This window comes from Saccostrea cucullata, unplaced genomic scaffold (genome assembly GCF_032062105.1).
Source record: "Saccostrea cucullata isolate Sc308-1 unplaced genomic scaffold, CSIRO_AGI_Scuc_v1 ctg782, whole genome shotgun sequence".
In the NCBI taxonomy this organism is placed as follows: Eukaryota; Metazoa; Mollusca; class Bivalvia; order Ostreida; family Ostreidae; genus Saccostrea; species Saccostrea cuccullata.
In genome coordinates, this window is record NW_026918002.1 from 1 (window position 1) to 19,933 (window position 19,933).

The 19,933-nt window shown below is 31.2% G+C and overlaps 2 protein-coding genes across 3 annotated transcripts; both read right to left on the reverse strand.

Moving 5' to 3' along the window:
* Window positions 1–3,188: 3,188 nt before the first annotated feature.
* LOC134231143 (failed axon connections homolog) lies at window positions 3,189–16,964 on the reverse strand. 2 transcript variants are annotated; one of them, XM_062713095.1, is made up of 6 exons: window positions 16,798–16,964; window positions 8,988–9,111; window positions 8,602–8,804; window positions 7,184–7,380; window positions 6,955–7,071; window positions 3,189–3,739 (listed from the first exon to the last, which is right to left on the reverse strand). In XM_062713095.1, the coding sequence occupies exons 1-6, from the start codon at window positions 16,905–16,907 to the stop codon at window positions 3,636–3,638; spliced, it is 855 nt and encodes a 284-aa protein (XP_062569079.1). In that variant the 5' UTR covers window positions 16,908–16,964; the 3' UTR covers window positions 3,189–3,635. The 2 variants fall into 2 exon arrangements, with proteins under 2 accessions (XP_062569079.1, XP_062569153.1); XM_062713169.1 differs by lacking the exon at window positions 16,798–16,964 and adding an exon at window positions 12,670–12,817.
* A 1,952-nt stretch (window positions 16,965–18,916) lies between these two features.
* On the reverse strand, window positions 18,917–19,722 carry LOC134231300 (pyruvate dehydrogenase E1 component subunit alpha type II, mitochondrial-like). Its single transcript, XM_062713276.1, has 3 exons — window positions 19,581–19,722; window positions 19,326–19,434; window positions 18,917–19,226 (listed from the first exon to the last, which is right to left on the reverse strand). The coding sequence occupies exons 1-3, from the start codon at window positions 19,706–19,708 to the stop codon at window positions 19,098–19,100; spliced, it is 366 nt and encodes a 121-aa protein (XP_062569260.1). The 5' UTR covers window positions 19,709–19,722; the 3' UTR covers window positions 18,917–19,097.
* Between the last annotated feature and the right edge of the window lie 211 nt (window positions 19,723–19,933).

Here is a 19,933-nt window from a genome sequence, read left to right on the forward strand (position 1 = left end):
AGTATTAATAATGCCTTACTTTGGTACTTAATTAAACAATACCACTATTATTGTGCCTGGTTTTACTCTTAAAATACATGAAAACCAAGCAGCTTCCAGGGGCTTCGCCCCCCCCCCCCGGGCCCCCACTGGACCCACCCCAGGCCACCTGCCTGAACGTAGTTATCCATCCCCCCTAAACACAAATCCTGTATCCACCAATGGTGTCTACTGATAATGTGCTAAATGGAAGATTTACATCCGCGACAGGACTTTGTTCAGTGTGTTAATTCAACCGAAGTTTTTCTGTTGACACATTGAACTCTTGTAGTTTGTTTATGTTACTCAGCTATTTATGGCAAGCAAAATTCACAAGAAATGAGCTAAACATTCATGTGGTTTAGCACTGATAAACTATATTCATCTACTGTAAACTATAGTTTACGGACCGGAAAATGGAAACAACGTAATTGTATAGTTCACATTTCTATTAATTCCAAAGTTAACGCCTTAATTTACATTTCAAAATACATGTAGTAAACTGAAAAGTATGGAAGGCCAAATTCACAAATTAGAGCTAAAAGTAAAATAAGAGCTGAAAAATGGCATTTTGTTTTAAAGAATCTTTAGAGTTTCATTAAAATTAAGTGGTGTAGGAGGAGTTGCGGATAAGAGATAGATACCCTTCAATATTTTTGAAAGAATGGCATTGTCCATATTTTGCTTTAGGTAACCCGAAATATATGTCGGATCAAAAAGTAAAATAGGAGGTGCACAATGGCTCTATATGTAACAAAGATTTTGTATTGAAAATGTTCATTAAATTTCATTATAGAAATTTCATATACAGGGGCTATCAAAAAGTTCGTGGACTAGCGCCATAATATTAAAACCGCGGATGAAAGAAATGGTTATATCTTTTCTATCTATGGAATAAAACAAATTATAAATTTTATTTAATAAATTAGTAAAGTTTTTGTAAGCAATGGTATGTTCACGGCGCAACGAAAACGACGTTTTTCTACATAAGTGTAACTAAGATAAACTATTTTGATATGGACATTTGACATCCAAAAATCAAATCACTGTGTTGGGACCTATCTAAAATATGAAACTCATTCTGGATGTGTTGGGAACTATCTTTAAATGAAATTTTTAGATTGGAAGTATGAAATTTTATTGTAAATTTTATACAAACAAATATTGCCTTGAAAATTCTTAAATTTTAGGTTTTGCCCCTTGAAAAACTGGTATACACTTAGGAAATGTTTTAACTTGCTGATTTGCACCCAAATTTCTTAATTATTTCAGAGAGAAAAGGGATGCAAAGGATTAATGTCGATTTATAGTCAAGGTTTGAAAAATATATCACGTCAAATAATGACGTTGATCATGTGTTATATAGCTATATTGAACTCCAAAAAACAATAATGCTGGCAAAATCAAGCCAGGACATGTATATTTGCAATAGTATATGCACTGAAAGCTGCTGTTCATGACATTTCAAAATACTAAGTTCAATTACAGGTAGAAAAAGCGGTGAAAAATAATATTTGAAGACGGCGCCGGGTGACATATAATGTGGCCTTTATTTTATATTAACTTGGGGAATTATGAACGTATCAAGCTAAAATTTTCAACATTTCTTTATTTTTTGTTTTTTTATGTTCCTTATAAATTTTGTAAGCTCAGAGAGCATAGTATTAATTTTATAGCCTCAGTCCACGAACTTTTTGAAAACCCCTCGTATATTATTGTAAGCTTAAAAAATGGATATTGAAGGGAATTGGTAGTGAAAAAAGTTTGCCTCAACCCCCCCCCCCCCCCCCCCCCCCCCGACCACCACCACCACCACCACCACCACCAAATAGGATTTTTGGACTTTGGGCAATTTTCCTTTTTTTTTTTGTTTGGCAACTTTTTCAGGTAAGTAAAAAAAAATACTGGTAGGTTCAAATGCATTTACTACTAATTGAAGATAGGTACAATTATTTGAAGAAAGGTTCAAATATTTGAATATATGTTAATTTGGGTTCCATAAACTTTTGCCATGATCGGCGCATTAATTGTTGAAAGCCCAACCAGTTAAATTGTTACACTGTTTTGATTCCTCTGGTTCTCCATACATGCGGATAAAAATGCCGTTAGTCACTTACTTGCTCTTCTTTGTGAACTTCTTAAACACTGCTATGACAGCAATTCCAAGAGAAGCAGCCACGCATATCTCTTTGTAATGAGTTTTCATAAATGTCTGCACTCCTTCCATTATACTACTTTTTAAAAGATATTGTATATATAATACTTCTAAACGTCCATCGTCTTTCAAGTATTTAAGATCCGGTTTCGTGTGTATGACTATCTGTTATGTACATAAATAAATTCATAGGCCGGGGGTTGAAAAATGTTCAAAATTTTGACCCTTTTTCCAACCCTGCCAATCTATATAGGCACTCCCCATAATAATTGTTAGAAAATACGCCGTGAAACTTGCTCATTTCACTCATTAATACATGACTCATAATGTTATTTTCAAATTTTATGAATACATATTTGTTTGTATCATCTGTTCTAAGATGAATAGTGCATATGCAAATTACAACTAACATTTATTTCTTTTTGACCCCCTACCTTCATGCATCAGTTAAATCAATTTATTTGAAAACACAAGAAAAAAACGCAGTTAATCAGAGAGACAAATGAGAAAATTAGAAATATTAGAAAAAGTATTGAAAATCAAAAATTAATTTTTGATAAGTAATCATGGATTTATTGATAAGTCTTATTTTTTGTTTAGACAAAACATAGTTTTACATGTAGTGAAATATACCACCATTAAAAAAAAGTACATGTGTGTTATCAAAGTTAATTTAGTTTGAATGCAGAATGATTTAATATTTGATATTCATGTAACTTTGTACGAATAGAACATATTAAACATTTATAGAATTTATACACATAAAGGAGTGCTTATATTGTAGCAGAATTTGCTGCTTTTTCATTTCAATGTTATTTTGTATATTCGATTTTGTTTTTCAATAAAATGGTTGTGTATTTCATAAATGAAATATTGATCCAATTAGAATGAGTGTTACATCCTTTGATGAAATGGAAATTACATTAATTCTATGTTTCTTATATTTGCTAAACGTACAATATCTGTGTTATTCATAAAAAAATCAGATTTGTTTTTACTAATATCGATTGTCACATTATGCATGTTTATAATATCTTACTACATCAAATACATCATTAATACATTTAATAAACAATACAAAAATATAAAAGTGACAAATGAGAGGGGTAAAGAGAGAGTAAGAGAGAGAGAGAGAGAGGGGTGAGAAATGGTGAAGGAAGAGCATGTTCTTAGAAATATGTCTGTTAATAATTAATTAAAGTACTGGTATATGTATGTCCATTCATTGGAAAAGGTCTTTGAATGTCTAGTTTCAGGGTTTTTACATGTGTAAAGATCCATATATTTTTTTTTTAATACAGAATATGCTTTAAAAAGTCTTTCTAAATTAATTTCATATTTTGCTGTTAGTACAATTATAGATATTTTAATAATCGATTTAGTCAAATTAATAATGATGAAAATGTTTGTTGCTTCATCAAGGAGTGAGTAATCAACTCTGTCTCTTATTTTTCTCTCGCCCTCATTTAATGGCCTCCCTTGTATTACCGTGTGTAATACAGTCATCCCAGTCAGGCCAAAATTCTGCCTTCATTCTCTCACAGTAGCCACAAAGATTTTCAAACTCTGAAATTTGAAAATAATAAAAAAAGATAATGGCAAGAAAATTACTGTCCCCCTTCTATAAAGAAAAGAGAAGGGGGTGGAATAACTGTAAAATGCAGATGGAGATGGAGAAAAAGATCTTTGACCTTTGACTTTTTGGCTTTTAAAATCTTTTATAAAACTTATTTTTGTTAAAGAAATTCATGTTTTTAAGTTTCAATGTGAAAGCTTTTGGAACTATAATGTGAAAATATCATCTGACCTTAAAATCAAAATGATGGAATTCCCAAAGTCTTTAGGAGTTGTGATTTGAAATTTAATAGCAAAAGTATCATAGCAAATATTTTCAAGACTTTTTTAAAAAAATCGAAATTTGAAAGTGATGAACACAGAGACAATGTATGAAAAATAAAGTGCCACGCCACAGCATGATACACCCGTCAAAAAATTACAATTTTCTTGAACAGTTTAGCGTGCAAGAAAATCAGGTCAACCTTGATTCTAAGATTTCCATGATTTTTCCATTCCTGAAAATATTTATCCATCCCCTGTGATGTAGGCATTAATTATAATAAATATTACATCATTGAGAGATTTCTATGCTGGTTGTGTTAGACCTTGTCAAATGCCCATCATATTAAACAATATCAAATTAGTCTTAACACCTTAATCTATACCAAATTAATTTTGAAAAGAAAAGGCTGGCCATCAAATGACATATGCTATAAACTGACCAGCAGTTCTTCTGTCTAATCCCCAAAGGATACAGATAAGACTGCTTGATCAGATAACCTTCCTACACTGAACTCATTAATCTTGTCTACTCATTACTACCAAGAGATGAATGGGTCTGCACTATCTACCATAATTTTTTTTTAAACATATAGAATACTCAAAGATTTTTTTTGGTTGAGATTTAATGTCCGACAGGTTTTTTCATGTAATTCATATGGACATACTGATTCCTAGTTTTTAAATTCATGATATTATATAATATCAGATTAGTCTATTATGCAATATCAAATTAGTTTTGATTACTTTTCATCAAATTCATTTTAAAACTTAGGTTAGCCAACAAGAGCTTTTTTAATCCAACAGGCTTTTGCCCAATACTCAAGGGATATAGATAGCACCGATGCTCTAGCTGCCAGTTAGCTCTTCACACTAAACTCATTAATCTCTCTCTAATTTGACATGCAATTTTCTTTTATCAAAATTCTTCTTGACCAGTGCTTGATAATTACACTCATGGGAGAGGTAGGATTTCTCTAACATACATTATATTTGTTATAGATTGCTGTCAAGTATATGCTTAAAAAAATAAGTATTTTCTTGATTTAACATTTTTTTTAATAAGGACGGTGCAATACTCTTACATTATTTGGGATGTGAAAATGAAAAGTAATAAGACATATTTTCTTTTAAATTTCACTTAAATTAAAGGTCACAGTGACCTTCTACCTAAGGTGCATAAACTAGCCAAGTTTGATGATTGTAAGTCTTATAGTTTTCTAGTGATGGGCCGGTAAGGATTTTTCCATATTTGGCTATATCTTCTTAATTAAAGGTCAGAGCGACCTACTTTTTGTGCGCGACACACCTTCTACCCAAGATGCATCAGATGACAAAGTTTGATAATCCTAGATCCTAATAGTATTAAAGTTATGAGCCGGAAACGAAAAAGCTAACAGACAGACGGACAGACGGACGGACACGAAGCCTGTAACATAATACGTCCCGTCTTAAGACGGGCGTATAAAAAAAGACATATGACCTTTTGACCTCAAAATCAATTTCATTGTAAATGTGTTTTTAAGGTGAAATATCCCTCTGCTCAAAATTTCGCCAATTTTTAAAAATTCTAATCACTGATTTTTATCAACAAAAACAGCATTAGATTCAAATGAAAAATAGTTTGAAGTATGAAGCGCTTCTTACTTTTTTCAGAAATGAATATTATGTCAAAGCATAATGTGAAGAAAATACGATATGGTAAATAAAAAGATCAATAATTTTTATCTCACAATAAAATTAGAAATATGAGATTGACGTGAAAATAATATTCACTTTCATACCTATCGAATTCTCATTAGAAAACATACTGAAGCATTGCTTTTTAAATCAGAATATCAAATTGTTTTCTGTGCTGGTAAATAATACGCATCCATCTACAAGACTTATCTTTCCATTATCGCGCTCTAGAAACTAGAAATCAAACATCTGTACGATAGAACAGGCTTGATTGAGTTGACTATAAAATGGTCCATATTAATGAAATCTGTAAATTCTGAATTGACAATTCACTGAATTTCATGGCAAAATGTGTTCAGTAAGCTGACAATCCACTGAATTTCATTGGAAAATGTCTTCAGAAAGTTATCTCTCTTATCTGTTAGGGATATAACACCTTAAAGATTGACTGGAAATAACAAGGTTAAACATAGAATTAACGTTTGAATAAATGGACTTGACATTTGACCCTTAAAATCTTAAATTACAAGAGATCCCTTTTAGGCAATAGTAATTTATGATAAAAAATTAATTGCAAAAGCTCAAAGGCTTCTTTAGATATAGCCCTAGAACGAAAGCATAACACACTTAGAAGGTATAAATTAAGGACCTTGACATTTGACCCAAAAAGCAATACGATTTTCTTTTAAAAGGCGGTAATTGTGAAATTAAAAGGGCAGTTTTAACATAAAAATTTAATGATTAAGTTAAGGTTTTTTGAAATATTGTACGTAAATGAAAATGTTATGTACAGAAAGACTAACAGAGTTTCAGTGACAAAAGCTCATTGTTGTTCACATATACATGTATTTTCAATGGGATTTTGATCTATATCAGGCCAAGTCTGAAAAAATGGGTCGTTCTTTCCTTTTTTTCTAGCCCATTGATCTACAGCTATTGTTTCCTTACTTTCGAGTTTCCCCCGTGACGCAGTGGTTAGATGATTTGTTCTATATTCGCGAAGTAAAAAGTTGATTCCTACGTCGCGTGTTTGAATTCCATTATTGGGCATGGAGACAGGTCCTTCGGATGAGACTGTATAAACCGAGGCCCCGTGTCGCAGAAGATGTTGGCACAAAAACAGTCCCTCCCTGCCCAATGGCTCGGAGTGCCGAGTATAGGACAACATTTGCAGCTCTCTACCGGCAAGTGTTGGCGTCTCCATATGAGTGAAAAATTCACGAGATGGACGTAAAATAATTTACAATCAATCAATCGATTCTTACTTTTGAATTCCTGTTCTATGAACGAACCAAATTCATGCCAATAACACTGGGAGAAAATTCCAAATATAGCGCAATCCGACTGACAAGGCTTCTCTCCAAGAAAGAACTTTTTCTTCCCTAAAATACACAAACAATACAATTTATAGTCCTGTGCAAGAAATCCTAATTTACCTTTTCATTATATATAGTATGTATTTTTATTAAAAACAAATTATATGTTTGCACTAACCTAAAAAGTTAGAAAAATTCGTAAGGCATTCAACAATGATTGTCTCCACTTCTTCTTGGGAATGACGACCCAATCCTTGTGCATTTGCTTGCTTTGCGGAAGCACGCTTCATGAGTTTCCTCAAGATCCACGGTATTTTTATATATTTGGTAAGTCTGTTGCCTTCATCGTAAACCCATCGACTTAATACAAATGTCCTGTATTGATAATATGGAATGGTATATAGACATTTTTTCTACTTATTTCAATATAAATGATTAGAAATGTATATTTCTAAAATATTGAGAGATTGTAAACTTTCTACAATGTTCAAATTCCATCTGAATTTCTTTTTTCAAAGTACATCATTAAAAATAATCATTTATATATAAGGAAAATTATAAAATCTTTAATGTTTGTGCGGAAAATGAGATATATAAAATAACAATCTGATTGAACATTGGTCAACAAATATATATTTCGATAAATAATTATTACATATCAAGGCATTTAGAGAAATTTGCCTGTTTCTTATACTTGTTTGACACTTTATTTTTTCTTTTTAGCTTATTTATTATAAAATACATAGTTTAAAACATTCATATTATCGTTTAAATACATCACAGATAACATATTTCTGATTTCATACCATGCTTATTAAAGGCTAAATTAAAGAAAATATTTGATTTCTCTAAAAATACATTTATTTCGTGGGATACACTTTTTTATTTACCATTTATAAGACTTCAAAGAATCCAGAATCATATTGAGATGCATAAATGAAATTTTGTTGCATCAAGCTTATAATTTTGAGACTTTGAAATTAAAGTTATTTTTGGAATTATTCTTCCTGGCCGAGGATCGGATTACCTAAGAAAAAATGTTCAGTGAATTTAATCTGTCTACACGAAGTAGGGCTTATTAGGGCATACAATGATATCAGGGAATTTGTTTGAAAACTTTATCTCATTTCAAGATCCTAGCATTACAGGAATTTTTTAGATGGTAAATGAAAGAAACTATCAACTTTATTCTTCTGCATTTTCATCATTGAAACAAATAATAGATGTTTATTTAATTTTATGTGAATTAATGGAGATTCTTTACATTTTCTTTTGTTATGACTTTAAAATCAATGATAGACCCGGGCTCCGCAAATATGGCATTTAAATTTAGCATGTCTTCAACAATGTCATCACCTTACCAAACGTTAACGTTAAATGATGTCCGAATTGCCCGAGGTGCTAGAAAATATGAAATATATGTACTAGTGTATGCAAACCAGATTGATTAAAGTCCTGTATATCTGACATCAAAATGTACAAATATTTGAAGACTAAACTACAGAAAAAAACATGTTCGTTGTTAAATTAAAATTAAAAAAAGGGCTTGATCCGAGAGGATTTATATATGATTTATATCCTCGTTTTAATATTTACCAGTAGAAATACTCCTCCGCCACTTTTTGAAGAGAATAAGCTATCGCCCTTTCCTCGTCTGTAAAATCTTTGTCTAGATCTATGTTGAATGTTTTATTGATGTACTTGATACAAAACTCTGAATCCGCCACCTCCTCGCCATTGTATTCAATCCATGTCATTTTTCCTTTCGAACTTTTGTTGGTACCACTGTCGAATTCATTCTGGTTAAAATATTGATCATTTACATTTATATTTAAATGTATCAAGTATGAAAATGTATTAAATGTATTTATATCAAGTTCATGCAGATGTAAATAACTGAATCAGTTATAAAGACAACGCATTTGATTAACAGTGGGTGACTTATTGCATTACAATCCTTTGATTTATACTCAATATCAAACCTGAAATGGAACTTTTGCCATTCTCAAATAGGTTTCAAGTTTTACAGCAAATGGAGTTAGGCTAGGTGCAAATGGACCTCTGCCAGTTTGGTGGTGGATAACCGTGTCTCTAGGGTAAGATTTTCTGAAGAAAACACACAAATATATAGTTTAAAAAATCAGTCAAAATTTTGATATGTTTTAGAACGACAACCCCTTCAGAATGTATTTGAAGCTTCAAACTTGCTGCAATGAAGCTAGAGAAACCATGACAGCCTACACGAATTTTTTTTTGTGTTTTTAGGAAATTTGCGGCAAGTATGCAGCAAGCTTACAGCAAACATTTAACCATGCGAATGAGTTTCGCTGTTAGTCTGCAGCAAAGTTCGATTTTCAAAATATTGAAACAATGCTACATACTTATGGCAAACATCGCTGCAAGCTTCCTGGAATCATTGCTCATGTGACTAAATAATTATTAAAATTTTACAGTTGGAAATTTATTTGCAAAAAAAAACTGAATACACACTATCATACATATGCAAACAAGAACATCTTCTTCCTATGAACAATTTTGTTGCTGCAAACTTGCATCAGACTTGCTGCAGGTTTGCAGAAAACACAACAGATTGGTAAGGAATAGAAAGGGAACTCGGTTTAAAAAATTTTTATAAATAGACAATGCTCTCCGGAATAAAAGAATTTCAGAATTTACATACGAAAAGGAAAAAATTGTGATAGAGGACATTGAAATTAAAATAACGGTTTTATATTCTGATATCAAAATATTGGATTTACTTATGAATTTCAAAATTATCAGGGAACATAAATTTAGTTCTTCTAATCATCTTATGGAGGGTAAGACTTGAAGTACATGTATAGGTTTTCAAAGGGCTTTTAAATTTAAAATCCTTATTCGGCATGCTGTAACGTTACTTTATTACAGAAAAAATATCGAATTAAGATTTTAAACAAAACTTAATCATCACACAGAAGTCTTATTTCTAAGAAAAATAGGTGCGAAAAGTGAATAATAATACAAGCCAAGCTTTCAATTCGTTTAGAAATTTTGTTCACTCGTCTGAGCCTTATTTCTTAATTTTGTCAGTCGCCAACAAAGCTCATAGGTTCATAGGTTATAGCGTCTATATTAGAGTATTGGAGTAAGGAGTTAATCCGTGCTTCGCTTGTTCGAATCTACTAAGGAACGTCTACACCAGTTTTCAGATGATACTGAAAAAAAACAGGTCCCATGTCGCAGTAGATGTTATCATTAAAACGAACCTTTCATTGCTGAATGGCCCTCAGGATACCTGGCATAGGTTCAAAATTGCAGTTTTCCAACGGCAAATGTTGGCTTCTCCATATTAGCGACTAAGTAAAATATGAATTACATTACATAGCCTATCTTTAGTACTTTAATTCTCCAGAACTTTTAGTAATTCAAACTCTGAAGCACCCAAGGAACGTTTTGTCACAATAAACAAATATCTGACTTATGAAGCGATAGTTCCAAACAATAAAAAGTGTAAGATTAAAGTTTCATGGGCAAGCAGTCAGACGGACTGGGCTAAAACTGTTTGCGTCGAATTGTCGATAATTTAGGCATTAAAAGCAAACACTTTAAAACACTTATAAAATACTGTGAAATCACTAATTTTTGGTACTTTAATTTTCTTTGTTCTCGGGGCATAGAGAGACTCACGAATTCACGAACACCATGAAATTTAAGTTTTAGATCAAACATATGGAGATAACCAACAGTATTCAAGATCAAAAGTCTATAAAACAATACAAAAAAGGTGCAGAGTAAACAGGGACCTTCAAAACAGAGGTGTGATCAGGTTCTATGGAGGAGTGAGCCTCCCCTGCCGACCCGTCACATCCGCCGTGTGCTCCTAGTTATGATCGGAAAATGACGGAAAATCCGTCGTCAAATCAGTGAGTAAATAATGGCATGAGTAGCTTCTGTAGTGTTGGCTTACAAAATTCAGTAACGCTTGGGCAATGACGCTTTTTCAAATTTCCAGTGAGAGAGTACCCGATCACCGCTTTCTTTATTGTTACTTTAAGCTTTACAGCTTAACAGTATATACAATAAAATACAATCGGTTACAGTACAGAAGTGGATAATTTACAGGAGAACAATGTATATGAATATAAATAATAATTGTGAAATAAAAAGAACGGACAATATACAGTTTTTGAATTACAAGATCACCTCTTCGCCTCAAGCTATGTTCAATATATTTATCAAGGTTACACATATCCTTATAGTTCTCAGTATTGAACACTTACATATGCAGTAAAACTCGGTTATAACGAAGCCACTGGACTTATGAAATCCCTTCGCTATATCCGTAATTCCTTATATCCGTTATAAGAAATTCCGTAAATTATATAGCTGGAGATGAATCGCATTTATGAATCGTGTTTATATTTGACTGGCACAAGTGATTAACAATGATAAATTGAAGATGTTCTGTGTAAATCTAGACGAGAAGTATGTCCTCTAGACCTAACTGAATTTTGTTGGGGGATTGCATGTAGTATATCTGTTTTTGTATAAATTGCGATAAAGAGTGGAAAATAACCCTTCTTATGTTAGTAAGTTCAATTTCTCGTAAAATATTTTCTTAGGAAGTAAAAATTAGATGTACCAGAGATCACGATGAATTGATCAAACAACAAACTTGATGTAATAAACTTTTCACAATAATTTTGTTTTGCACTTGTGCCAATGTGATTTTTGTGCCAAATTAAACAGGTCATATTAATGAAAGAAATATTTAAAATGATGTATAATCTTTCATTTCTATGCTTACATTTACAAAATTTGCTTGATGAAGCCTTATATCAACTTATAATACATGTATATAGGCCTAAACCATTGTTCTAAGAGATGTAGGTGTTATCGTGTCGATAAAACACTGAGAGTTTTTTTTCACGTGAAATACGTGTACGTAGTTTTAGACAGCAGTACAAGGTGTGCAATTATTATTCAACTCATCAATATTATCAAAAAGTTTTATTTACATGCAAATGTCAAAGCGTTTACTAGTGCGGTTTTTGAAGCAGCTATTCATCATCTAAAATACCTCCAATATTAAATGTGAGCATAGAGCAGTGTTTTTGGAATATAATCTTTCAATTTTGGCCAAATAAAGTGAAAAAGAAGCTCTACGGTTTTTTCCGGTGACGAAGTGAATATTATGCAGTAAAGGGACAAAAGTTATGGGTCGCTATTGAATCGTAAACCCGTAGTAGACTGTCATGCTTTGGGACTCATTCACTTGATTGTAGAACGGGTGAAACGAAGACATCGTCACGTGTTAAAAATTGCCTTCCATATAAGGTAGTGTACCCGACCTGTTTCAGAAATCATAAATGTCCCTCACGTAATCAAAAAAGTCATGTGACATTACAAAAATGCTTTATTATAATACCTAATTAAACTCTTATCACAGGTTGACTGCAAATTCAAACAATGATTACATATTCAAATTAAAATGTAGCTCACAAATATAACAAATATTTTTATGCATTTTAAGCCCGTATCATAACTGCGTGTGCAGAACTGGCTGTTGGGTCGTCATCTTAAACTGCATAGATTTCTGCCGTTCTTTCTTTTGCATTGGTGGTTTGGAGGGTGAAGGCGCGCAAAAATTCACACGAACAAGACATTAGTACATGTAATACTTACGCAGACATACAACATCGAAAACAATTCATGCTTTTTAGGAGTTGAATCACAATAAAGTTCAATAAATTCTCTGGAAGAAAAAAACATGTACACCTTTGTTTGTGTCAACTGATAAGCTAAATGGAAGATTTTCCACTGCGACAGGTCTCTGTTCAGTGTGATCATTCAACCTTAATTTTTCTGTTGACACATTAACACATTGAAATCTTATAGTGAGCTTATTATCCAGCCATATATGGCAAGCAGAATTCACAAAAAATGAGCTAAAAATACACGTTGTTTCACATTTGCTAAACTAGATTTATCTACTGTGAACTTAAGTTTACGGAACGAAAAATGGAAGCAACGAAATTGCATAGTTCACATTTTTGTTCCATATATAGTTAACACCTTAATCTACATTTTACAAGTCGGGTACACCACCTTATATGGAAGGCAATTTTTTTTTCACACGTGACGATGTTTTCGTCACAACTATTCTCCAATCAACTGAATGAGTCCCAAAGCATGACATTTTACTACGTGTTTACGATTCAATAGCGACACGTGGTTTTCGTCGGTTTACTGATAATATTTTCTTCGTCACCTGAAAGACCGTAGATATTCTTTTTCACTTCATAAGAAAAAATTTGAAAGATGTTATTCCAAAGACACTGCTCCTTGCTCACATTTAATACTGGATTTGTTTTAAAGAATTAATAGTTGCTTCAAATACCATATTCAAACGCTTTGACGTTTGCATGTACATAAAAAAATGTTGGTAATATTGAGGGGTTAAATAGTAATTGTGCACCTTCTACTGCTGTCTAAACCTACCGGGGTATGTACTTGTATATCGAATAAAAAAAAAAAACTCTCAATGCTTTATCGACACATTATCACCTAAGTCTCTTTGATCAATGGTTAAGCTGTTTAGGCCGATGCATCATAAATTGATATAAGACTTCATAAAGCAAATTTTGTATGTGTGAACATAGAAATGAAAGATTATACATCATTTTTAAGATTTAGATAGAAGAAGGTGCGATGGGTAACTTTTAATATTAGAACTAGAGGTACAATGAGCACTTAGCTTACCAAATGAGAGCCCTACCTTCTATATAATTATAATGGCAAAGTTCATATCTGCTATGGGAGATTCGAAATAATTGTCAGATCAAAAAGTTATATAAGGAATGCACAATGACATTATGTTATAAAGAATCTGTGAAAGTATCATTAAATGTTATGTAATAGTATAGAGGAGTTGCAGATAAGAGATGAGTACCCTTTGATATTATAGAAACAATTGCAGTGTCCATGTTTTGCTTTAGGACACCCTAAATATGTGTTGGATCAAAAAGTAAAATAGAAGATGCACAATAACAATATGTTAAAATATTCTGTGAAAGTCTCATCGAATTGAATTTCATTTAGTGGTAAAGAGGAGTAAGCAAATAGGAGATAGGTACCACAACATTGCAGACGGACGTACGTACAGACAGACGGACGGACGCACGGATATCCCGATCACTATAAGAACATGGTACAGTTTAAATAAAAATTAAGCCCTGTATTTTTAAAAATATAAAAGGAATATAAGAAATAAAAAGTCATTTTTTCTGAATCATAGGAAATCCTTGCAGTAAGAACACACGAATCGTTTTTCTCATGAAACCTCCTATATATTAATTGTGCCGTCATTAAATTGTGTATTTTCCGTATTTTCTTAAAAATTTGTAGAGGAAATAAATTTTCAGTGGAATTTTTTTGCAGAAAACATAATCTTCCACCGTATCCCACAAAGATTTTGAGATATTTAAATTTTCAAAGCAGTTTACATAAAATATTATCTAAAAATTGAAGTTTGAAGTTGATGCGACGGTGGCAAAGACTATTCTTTAAAGCACATAAATGAGTCATTCTTAACTTATAAAGAATTTAAAATGTATCAAATTAATGACGTTATATTTCCAGAATGGCCTTCTTTCATGCCATATTCTTTAATGATTTATCATATTCATCTGCTCCACTCTTATTAAAGCCAACATCATAACATTTTATGAACATTAATTTTTAGGGCACAATAAAGCCCAAAAGGTACATTCTTCTATATATCCTTCAACTTTTCAAGCGAAGGGTAATAATAAAAAGAAAGAAAATGAAATATGACAGGACAATTCTAAATTTTACTTCATATTTAAAAGAGAGAGATGTAGAAAATACATATTGAGTGATCGTAATTATATGATCTAAAAAGAAATTAATGAAATATTTGTCGTAAGAATTCTCTTATCTTGAAACGTCTTTTTTCTCTCTCTCTCTCTCTCTTTTATTTTATCTTCTTTTATCAGAAATGAAACATACATATACTACTAATATTGTATACCCACTTTTTGGGATCGCCAAATTAAAATAATTAAATTAAATTTTAAACATATCTTAAACATGTTCAAATCAACTGTACCTATCTTCAAATAAATTATATCTATCTTTAAATAAAGATAGGTTTTATTCAATCATACAACCCTATCTTTCATTCATTTGAAGATAGATACAGTTGATTTGAAGTTATGTAAAAATGCTATGAATTAAAAATAGATACAGGTTGGAAGATAGGACATGTGCAAATGGGAAAAACTACTTTCCATGAAAATGCTATGTTCAGTTCTCTCCTGTGATGTTTAGTTCGCTGTTAGAGGGAGATTTAATAATTTTAATTACTTTTCAATAACAGAAAAAAAAATTTACCTTGGTATAATTGAATTGTATCTATCTTCAAATCTTTGAGGAGTTTAAATCAAATATACATACCTATCTTTAAATAAATTGTACTTATCTTCAAATGAATTGAAGATAGGTATAATTCAATTGAACATATCTTTAATTGTTGCAGATATGCATAATTCTATAAAAGATAGGTGTAATTTATTTGAACCTAGGTTTAATTATTCACATTTATCTCTCATTCATTTGGACCTACATGTATCTTTAATTCAAGAGGTACATATCTAAATATTCATTTAAAGATAGTTTCAATTATTTGAAGATAAGTGCACTTATTTGATTAAAGGTTGAAATATTTTGATATATATTAACTGGACGTTCCATAAACTTTTGCGTAACTGTTAAGGTTTCATCAAAGAGCAACATGTCCAAAAATTTATTTTTACAAAAGCTCCAAATCTATGTGGTATATAAAGCTGAAACTTTTACAGTAAATATATATATCATTGACAGATTGAAAGTACCACTCGATAACAAATACTGAATAAAAATATTCATCAGAAAAATTCTTTTTAGAAAGCCTATATTTTTAAAAAATACACTCAATTAATTCCGTACTTTTATTGAAAGCCATCATTGCAGAAAAAATAAAAATGTTTATCAATGAAAAACAAGTTGGACTTTGATAGCCTCTGGAAAGTCATTTTCCCTATTTATTTTGTGCAAATGCTAAGATTTGAAACCGAAAGTACATTGACAATGGCGGATTTTATAGGTATATCTAATGCTTTCAGTAACAGCTTTTCAAAGACCATTCACGTCCAACTTATATTATTTCTGCAATGATGGTCTTCACTAAAAGTAAAGAATTAAGCAGGTGCATTTTTTCGCATATGCAAATTTTTTATATCTATTTTCTCGATAAATATTTTTCTTGAATATTAGTTTTCAAGTGATAATTTTTATTTCTTCTTCAATAATAAAGTGGTTATTTAAACAATAAAATGCTTTCTTTGTTTGTTGATACACATATATTATTTCTTCATAACCCGCGTAAGCGGGTTTTAAACTAAAAGTACAGTATTAAACAGACATTTTATTGTGTATTTTATATCTGTTTAAATAATCAATTAAAGCAATTTTTTTTTTTTAATGATGTATATATTTTACGTTTCATTGATGGAACAAATATTAAGAAATCTGTACAGGCGACATGTTTTTTATGCAGTGATACAATGGGGTTTCTTAAGAAATAAAGGAGAAAATATTCAGTGGATGTAAATATAAACTGTTAAAGTTTTAACTTTATATCTCATGTTGTTTTCGAGCTATAGTAAAAATAAAGCATAAAAATGCACAAACAGTTGTTACGACCACTCTGGCTCTCCATACATACGCATAGGAATGTGGTTAGTCACTTACTTGCTTTTCTTTCTGCACTTCTTAAACACTGCTATGACAGCAATTCCAAGAACAGCAGTAACACATATCTCTTTGTAATGAGTTTTCATAAATGTCTTTGCACCTTCCATTATGTATCTTTTAAAAGATAATGGTTATTGCCGGTTTTCAGTGTTAAACTAAATTCCGGTTTTGAACTACGGTTATCTGTTACGGACATAAGTTTATTCATTGCAGTTGAAAAAATGTACGGTGGTATATTTAGGACAAGAATTTTTTTTAAAAAAAAAAAAAATTCGTTCAAACGACATATCTCTTGAAAACGAGATAATATGTTCTGAAAACAACACAATTTCTCGTGAAAACGATATATTAAATTGTGAAAATTACTTATTATCTCGTGAAAACGACATATAATGTCGAGAACACGAGATATCATCTTGTGAAAACGACATATTATCTCGTAAAAATCACATACAATATCGGTTTCACCAGATACGTATGTTATCTGTTTCACAAGTTAATAAGTCGTTTTCACGAGATAAAAAGTCGTTTTTTAATAATTTATATAACATATCCTAAATATAGCGCCGTAAAAATATTCTAAAAGTTTGACTTTTTTCTAATCCCGTCAGTCCATGGGCAATCCTCATCACAATTGTTAGAAAATACGATTAGTATATGATATGTGTCTCACATGGTACCTTAAAATGAATATCTTGATTTGACTTTATATATAGTTTTGATTTGCACGGCTATACATGTGACCTTTTTTGATAATGTTCAGTTTGATCAAAATGCCATTAATTTAGAATTATGACATCATAAAGCTTATTTTAAGCAGTTTTTTCACAGAAAATATTGAGCGCAAACTAGAACAAACTTGATATTTTTACAAAAAATGTATCTAAACAAGTTTTATTACTGACAGAAAAATGTTGCATGTTCCAAGCTGCGCTCTATGTTTCCCATAAGAAAAAATGTCAAGAAAAAGGTTTGACTGCAAAAATAAAAACATCATTTTTGACATCATGTGATGCCTGTTAGTTTATATAAATATAAAAAATGTATTGGAAATATATTTCATCTATAAAATAAAAATCAATTATATATACATGAATACCATTTTAAAATGTTGATTATATATAGTCCTCATCATGCATAGACCTTTATTCATTTTACTCATTATACGTGACTCACCTTGTCATGTTCACTTTTTATGACACAAGTGTGTTTATACATGTATCACCTGTCCTTAAGATGATATTTATCGTGGCATATTTCTGCCCATACACATATGATGAATTATGTTTACATGCCACCTGATGAAGTTGACATGCAGCACATTGATTTCAACATGCAAAATACTGGTTTTGACATGCTAGTTAGCTAGGTAGTTCTTATTAGAATATACATGATAATGTAAATTTTGGTAAATATTTACTTGTTAACGCCAGTATCTGACACTCTTCATGCAAGATGCAAAACGATGTAGACATGCGATTTATTTATGTCAACTATAACATTCAAGACAATTATGTCAAAATGCGATTATTTGTGTCAACATGCAAGATTAATTTTAGACATGCATCTTTTTATGTCTACAAGCAAAGTATATATCTTAGCATCCAAGTTAATAATGTCAACATATATATCTTTAGCAACTTATTATCTTGTATGTTGACATAAGTAAGTTGCATGTTAAAAAATAAGATATAGGATAACACTATTATATTGCATGTTGATGTAAACAAGTCACATGTTATTATATTTTATAGCTTTTGAAGCAGAAAAATGCTACCATATAGAAATGGAAATAACGTCTGATATTTATTTCTTCTTGAGCTGCACCTTCATAAAAATCTTTTTGATTAAAAACATAATAAAATACAGTTTTGTCAGAGATGAATTTTTAAATGGGAAAAATAATTCAGTCTGTTATATTCCTATATACAAATATCAAAAGTTCAGTATCCGAAATGTAATTTAACTTTCTCAATGGACTTTACTAGAATTTACAATTCTTGAAATACCGCATAAAAAGAAACATCGAGATACAGTGAACAGAAAGAGAAAAATTACAACAAAAAAAAACAACTAATCAACTCATTTCTAAATTTAGAAAAGAAAATCCAATACACTATGTAATAGTATATTTAAAATATTCATTATACTCGAACAAGAATCTTTCTATTTTTAAAAAATATGAAATGAAATACATGTAATCAAAACAAAAATATATATATATAAATCAAGCAAACCGGAACAATACCAGGCGTTATTTAATGAAATTAAATGAACGGTGAGCGTATTATACTTCGCTACAACAGTGTGGGTGTGGGCAAAGATTGGTAGATGTCCTCATAAAGACAGGAAACAGGAAGTTCTTCATGACCCTTGACCTTTTCTGCCGCAGTTAGCACTTCTTCTTTGATATTTTCAGCTATATGCTAAATGATGGAAGTATGATTACATCTAATAAACTGGTATAAGTAAAAAAAAAATTATATATCCTCTCAAATTGAAAGCTTCATTTATATTTTTTTTACCTTCAATTCGTTTTCGTCTGTCATGTTTTCAATCAATATTCTCTCCTTAAAAGTCTCTATTGGATCCTTTCTTTGTCTAATTAAGTCGATTTCGTCTTTTGATCTATAACTGTATAATATTTTAAGTATTACTACCTTAAAGTTGACTCTCTCTCTAAAAATGTAAAGTATTAGCGGTTTTTTTTTACATCTTTAAACAATGTTGTTTTTGGTGGGTAGGGGTGGGTGCTACAATAAACAATAAAGCCATCTTACCCAAAACCCTTGTCCTTTGCACTATGTCCTCCGTACCTATAGGACATCGTTTCCACTATAATTGGACCATTTTCCAGAGCATATCTTTTGGCAAAAACAAAAGCTTCTCGAACCGCCAAAATATTCATACCATCAACCTATTCAGAAATTGAGTAAAACAATACAGAGCACTGCACTGGTGCTAAATTTCTTGTTTTGCACTGCACTGGGCTAAATTTCTTGTTTTGTATTATCCATTGGTCTAATACCAATGAAATTAATGGAGATAACAAATAGCATCCATTAAACAATACAAAATAGGTGCAGAGTAAACACGGACCTCCAAAACATCAGAGGTGTTCAGGTGCCATTGA